The sequence below is a fragment of the Nestor notabilis genome, unplaced genomic scaffold (genome assembly GCF_000696875.1).
Source record: "Nestor notabilis isolate BGI_N333 unplaced genomic scaffold, ASM69687v1 scaffold7787, whole genome shotgun sequence".
Taxonomy (NCBI): Eukaryota; Metazoa; Chordata; class Aves; order Psittaciformes; family Psittacidae; genus Nestor; species Nestor notabilis.
In genome coordinates this window covers 61,189-68,024 of record NW_009935997.1, presented here as the reverse complement: position 1 = coordinate 68,024, position 6,836 = coordinate 61,189, and the positions used below count along the sequence as shown (strand labels likewise).

Here is a 6,836-nt window from a genome sequence, read left to right as displayed (position 1 = left end):
CATGAGCTGAAGCCTTTACTTGTTCCTTACTCATTCTGTAGTTGAAGTTCAGGCTGACTGAATGTTAAGATAACACATTCAGTTTCTTGTATTTGCCCAATTGATGGCAAAAATGTTGTTGACAGGGACATTTTGTAGCTGAGGTTTCATTCAGTTCCGTACAAGTATCTAATCACATAACCAAAAATGACAGTGAATTTAACTCTTGTCCATCCAGTGTGTATTCATATCTGTTACACATCATAGCACCCGAGGCTTTTCAAAGGAGCTGAATGATCCCATCCTGGAGCATTCAGCAGTCAGGGAGAAATTACAGAGCCATTTAAAATCTACCTCATAGTAATTAACACAGAAGAGAAACCCTATACTGATTAATAATCTTCAAAAGAGGACTTGGGAGAGCTTGTGCTCTCTGATTATGGCAGGCACTGCTGGGAGGGGAACTGGGTAGAAATCAATAGGACGCTGGGGACCGCTGCTGCTGCTGTGTATCACAGTAGTAGCAATAGTTTGAAACCCCAAAGAGAAAAATGCTGGCTAGATGCTACAATTGTTAGAGAGGCACTCTGTTTCTGAGGAATTTGGGGCTTAATTTTTCTGATACGTGCCCAGCTCCAGTTGGGGGTTGTGTGTGCACGTGGGACTCTGTTACTTACAGACACACTCTGTCTCCATTCCCACCCTTACATCCAGCTCTTCCTGAAGCGTTTGGAAACCGCTAATTATTTCTCAGCTAACTTTGTGGTGTGGGTTGTGGGTTTTTTGTTTTTTGGGGTTTTGGTTTTTGATGTTGTTGTGTTTTGTTTGTTTAGCTTTGTTGTTGTTTTGTTTAGTTTTGTTGTGGGTTTTTTTTGGTTTTTTTTGTTTTAATTCTGCAATGGGCCTCTTCTGGGATAATGGGATGGACATACAAACACAATCCTCAAAATTATTTTTATCCTACTAGCATGATAACTAACTCAAACCTAGAGGGAATGTCCTTATTCTCAGTTTTGGTGGTGTTTTTATTTGTTTGCCTTGGGGTTTTGTTTTTAGTAATTACTATCAAAACATCAACATAAACCAAAACAACAATAAAACCTGAGAACAAGATCAGAAATTACACAGACTGAAGCTAAAGTTATCTACCATCAGAGATTGTTCTTTTTGGATACATTTGAGCTCCTCTGAAATCAAACCTGGGAAATATATCAATTCAAAAGTGAGCTCATCACACTTATTTTCTACACAAATATGAAATACTGTGTGAATTGCAGGAGTGAAATCTGTACTCAACATTTTGTCTTGTTTTGTAAGTATCAAATAGATGCAACTTGAATGAATCATCTTTTTGAGCTGGAAGCTCAGAAGGCATTAGCAACATTCCAAAATGCAGTGTTTTATGTAAACACAGCGAAAGAGGGAAGGGAAAAATGAAAACATTCCAAGGCATGCAACAGGGGAACTCAGTAACCCTCACGTTTCACTCGGTGGGACTTCAGTTCTGTGTGCTGGGCAGGCTGAATGCTGGGAAGCAGTTCCCCCTGCCGCACTGCAATGCCATTTCCATGCATAGCTGGCCTGGTAGGTGTAAAAATAGACCCGGCAGCACCCGAATTGGAAATGGTCACCGAGTGCTGCCTGCAGTTGCTGAGGTTTCGGGTTCTCTGTGGCACAGGGAGCCCAGTACAAGTGGCCAAGGAGCGGGATCCTCCTCCCGAATCATCGGCTGTCCTTTGGGAACACTGGGCACCCTCCGTGGCGCAAGGGCAGTCCCACTTGCTGGAGTTAGCAGAACTGATATGGGCAATGCACCGATCTGCCAGTCTTGTCATTCAGATAAGGGTTTAAGAACACAAGGGAACATGCAGGATTTGGATAAAATCACGGACTATTATGGATACAACAGTGAAGAAAGTAAAGATCCTGAAGCTGTGGTAAGTGTTGGCTGAAGAAAACAGGAATCAAATGGAAAAATTAGGGTCAGGGTTATGCATGTTAGATTTGCAAAAGATCTTTTTGCTCAGCCTGAATCTTACTCAATAGCTTGCAATAATAAGAGATCTGCTAAATATGTCCATGCTCTAGCTTTGCTTTGCTATTGTGGCTGACTGTAACTAAAAAGCAGCTGTCATTAAGCTGTGCAGTCACTTCAAAGTGTTGGCAGCTACCAGGAAGTCTGGGTATATGGAGCGAGAACATCAGTGAAACAAGCCCTTAAATGAGTGAATGTAATCAATTACCCTGGTTTACACATCTGCTACAACTGATCCTTCATAGATCGTTCTCAGAACCTGAACTCAGAAACTTTTTTTAAGCTGTATTCTGACCAGTACGTGATGGTATTTTCTGTGTTTGCAGCTGTGACTGAGCCCCACAGAACTGTACGCAGATGAGGGTCATGGTGAGTGGGAGCAGGCACACGCAGGGGGCTCACACTGCAGGACTTGAGTTGGGCATAATGCAGTAAATGATTGTAACAGCCATGTCAGCCTTCATTCTGTATAGCGGAAGAAAACTGCGGAGGTGAACACTTGTATAATGTCCGTGGCAAAGGAAGTGCCTCTTTTTCTTCTTTTTCTTTCATCCTCTGTTTGGGAATTTGTTATTAAATGGTTGTTTCATTCAAAACTGTCAAGGAAAGGAGGTGGTGTCAAAACTTCTGGCAGAACAGGAAAATCAGAAAACTTTTAATGTCTTTATATCCAAATAATATGTTCTTCCATGTTGCTCTAAAATAGAATTGTTCTTCGGTCAATGTTACACTTTGCACTTGCATTAATTACTGCAGTGCATTGTAGGAAATGTAGTTGGGATGAGTTTGGTGTTCATAAGGGCAAGGGAGAGCGGAGCAGCTCTTGAGGAGTTTTGCTTTGTCCCAGAAACTAATTTTGCTGCTGTCTTGTTTTTTTGCTAAGAGATTATTTTGGCTGAAATTTTCTGACCAGTTTTACTGAGTATTTTGCTGCCAGCACAGTCAGACCAGTTCTTTGGAAATAAAACTTCCTTTGAGATAAAACTTGAAATGAAACTATTTCTTTGAGTTTTCAGACAAGTTTTTTCCTCACATCAAGCAGTTCGAGGTTGAATTAACAAAAAGAGTAGCATGTGGTCTTAGGCTGTTCTTTACCTCCCTTGGTTTTTTTCCTGGATACTTTTCAATCAGCATTCAGAGCTTTTCGTAGCAGGCAGAGATTGGACACTTTGATAATGTCTTTGATATGTTTAATCATAAGATCTTGGCTTCCTATAGCTCTGGTAGGGACTGACAGAGCCCCTTCAGAATATCTGTCTTGATTCACTTGTTACAGTGCTTGGTGGATTACAAAGGAAAATTGCTGTATTTCTCTAAGAAGGTGTACAGACTCTCGCTATACTTATTATTATACAAAATGATTCCTTATGAAGTGATTAAAAAGAAAAAAGAAAAAAATTGTCAGTAAATTAGAAATGTTAGCGAAGTTTTGTCCTGAAGGAGAAATTGTATATTGTTTTTTTCTCAAAGCATCAAACTTTGTTAGCTGTACATATCTTATGCTTTTATATAGCTGTAGCCATGCTCGCTGTTGTGGTTTGTTAAAGTGCCACATCAAGCTGCATGTGATGACTTCAGGAATCTTGTACCAGGTACAAGGCTCACAGTAATTCAGTTGGCATTCAGCCAACTCAAACGGCAGAGTTGCTCTGCATAATAATCTTTTCTAAACTAGAATTCAATGCAGTCTGCTTCTTCAGGTCTGTCTTGCTGAAGAAATCAGGAGTATGTTTGTTTGGCAATCCTGGATTTACTGTATGATGCCAAATAACTGTCTCAAGTGGAGATTCAAATGTTGATATCAAATTCATGTTTGAAATAATTGCAGCATTAAAAAAACCAAGACTCTATCATCTTATACTACAGATGTAATTTTTATTTCTTTTATTTTTCCTAATATGCTGAAACACATCTCTCTCTTTACTTGGATATTTAATTGCCTCCATGTTTGCTCTTGAAAGTATATGCTCCAGTCTTGCTTCATGGTACTGGGTGATGTTGTATTTCAGGAAAGACTGTCATTGCTACTGCAGACGTAGCAATGAGCAAGCCAGAACGTTTTAAATACTGAAGCAGGCCAGATCATTACAGTCTTCTAGAAAAGAGTCTTACACACAGTGGAAAATGTGGCCAAAGAGCTGTTCGTTCTCTTTATTTTAGACCCTTGAAGTGAGATAAACTGCTTTCATTCTTATTATTAGTGGACGCCAAATGGGAGCCCCTGTGACCTGTATGAATTGGAGGCGTAGCTTTTATACAGGTGAAGTTAGGTGAAACTGATCCCTCTCTCGGCTGAATTGTTGGAAATTTAGGCCCAGGATTGCTGATGTTTTGTTTTACAGGTAGAGTTCAACTGGGAATTATGGGGACACAGTGAGTGCTTAATGTCATGACCAATATACAAACAGCAAATGTCACAGTTAACAAAGACAAGAGCTTTGCATGGTTTAGATACGCTTCAAGTGGCATTGAATTAAAAGCTGCTGCATTTCAGTAATGCCCATTTTGTTTGCGTCTATTTTAGTCCATCTCAAAGGAACATGAAATAATTTTTTGTGTTCACGATGCCAGTAAGTTTAAATCAATGGGCGATCGGTTAATGGTGTTTAGATAAGCAAAGCTGTCCAATTTTTAGCATTGATGGTGGTAGCACATTTCTTGTATTAGAAAAAGTCCCTTGGACAATAAGACAAGGGGTGGAAGGGGATGAAAAATTAACAAGTGATGAAATTATCCATCAAGTCTGTCATAAACTTCACTTACAAGCTAGATTTTTGTTAAGCCTAGTGATTATTCTTCTAGATACCATTGGAATGGCATCCTAATTCTTTCTTGAGATGTTCCAGCGTTATTGCCTCTCTATTTCAGAACATCATCAGTAATGGAAACTTGCCATGGAAACCATTTAAATGCCTGCCAAGTTCTAAAGTTGTTACTGACACCTCAGAAGCTCAATATCTGACATCCAGATGATCCTAAAATTTTTTTCTTCCTTTAATATTATTCAGTTACTGTAGTGGAAATCTTGGTTCCATATCAGTATTTAAGAGACTTCAGTGAATGTGTGTGTCATGTAGGAGAACTAAGGCTGGTCCTGTGGATCCTTTAAACATGTCCTGAATCCTTGTTTCAGGAAATGACTAAATGATACTTTCACTCAAATTACGGCATAGGAATTTTTCCCATTAAACAATAACATACTATATTTCTATTTTTAGAATATTTTAAAAGTCTTAGTAAAGGACATGAGGGGATAACACATGCCTCAAATTCAGGTAGTACTAATGTGCTGTTCTGGATTAGAACCCTATTTCTGATGTTACTTAGTATTTTAAAATCAGTATGGATTGAAATACCTTCTAGCCTTTCCAATACTGCATTTGAAGGAACATGCAGCTGGGCAAAAGGCTTTTCTTCTATTCTTTTTCATAGAAAAGTATGTGGCTTTGCCTTAGTTCTCACAAATCCTTCATTGAGTCAGCTGGCAGCCAGTCCAGTATGTCAAATTAATGAAGTGGAGTGGGAGGACTCCTACAGATGTCTGTGGCAGCAACATATCATAAAGGGTTTATAGAAGACATTTGCTCCTTGGCTCAATAAGGGTTGATTTTACATGAGTTTTTTCTTCCTTTTTTGCTGCTGCTGTATTTGCTAATATTGGCCCAAACTCAGCAACATGGTTAAGCACGCGTTTAAATCCATCCTTTATCAAGTAAGTGAAACCTGTTTAACTTGAGCTCAGTTGGACCTCAAGATATGGTAAAATCAGGCACATTTTGATGTGTTTTGCCAAACATAGTCCTTTATTCTTCTCCTGGTTAAAATGAAGCCACACTGATTAGGCATTTGTACATTTCAGTGGAAGGAAAAGTGGCTGGATGGCGGGTACCCTGCTGGTATCTTGCAAGCTCTGGAATTTAAAGGATGACTTGGCAAAAGTTAAAGATGTTGAAATATAACCAACAGCATGAATTGAAAGTCATCCGTTATGAATAATTGGGAATTTTCCCATCAATATCAGAAGATAAGATAGTTGAAGCCTGGCTTTTCCATTAGTAAAAATCAGAAGGGTCCATAAGGATGTAGTAACTTTCAGGTGTGTCTGCCTGAAGCATTTTAGCAGGAGCTGGTATTCAGGTAAAGCTGTTAGCCAGGCATCGTTTTCTCCTCCTTATATTACTCAAAAATAGATGTTTGTTGTTAACAGCAGGAAGAAACTTTTTAAATATCAAATGCAGCTTTCTGAGTACAGTCTTCTTAGTAAGATTTGAAAATGCTACAAAACTTTCATATACAAATATTAAAATTACTGGAAGAAGTCTTTCAACTCAACAGTTATTAAAAATATATTCTAATTACAATACATTCGTTATTTTCTACTGTGTGTAAGTCATAATGCTTTCCTCAACTTAGTTCTATTTTCTTAGCTTCTTTTTTGCATCGGCTCTTTCCGTCTCTGGTCATACCAATGAAATTAATTTCTCAAGGATGCTCTAAGTCTTGAATGTTGTTGCGCACTGTATCTCTGTTGTGTTGCAGCCTCCTTGTCTGACACAGGAAAGCTTTTATCGGTATGTATAATAAACACAAACAACATTAGTCTACTCCCACCTACTTTGGCTCTGTATAGTTTTGGATTCTACACATCCCATAGTAGATCAAATGAGAGACTATTAATTTTGAGGAACACAGGACATGCTGAAGGGGTCACTTCTGAATCTAGTCAACTCACAGCTTTCTGTTTCAGGCAGTAATTTTCTGCCTTTAAATATGTGCCAACAAGTTTTGAGTTGAAATCACTGAATATTTTAATCCTAGGTCA

General features: G+C 38.8%; 1 protein-coding gene across 1 annotated transcript in view; it reads left to right on the top strand.

Annotated features, from left to right (window-relative positions):
- Positions 1-1,430: 1,430 nt before the first annotated feature.
- Positions 1,431-6,836, top strand: part of LOC104408486 (ankyrin-2-like) — a gene marked incomplete at its 3' end in the record, with an annotated part of 66,582 nt that continues 61,176 nt past the window's right edge. The window contains exon 1 of the mRNA XM_010018112.1: positions 1,431-1,916. Within this exon, the coding sequence (XP_010016414.1) occupies positions 1,431-1,916 (486 nt within the window). The remainder of the gene's footprint in view (positions 1,917-6,836) is intronic.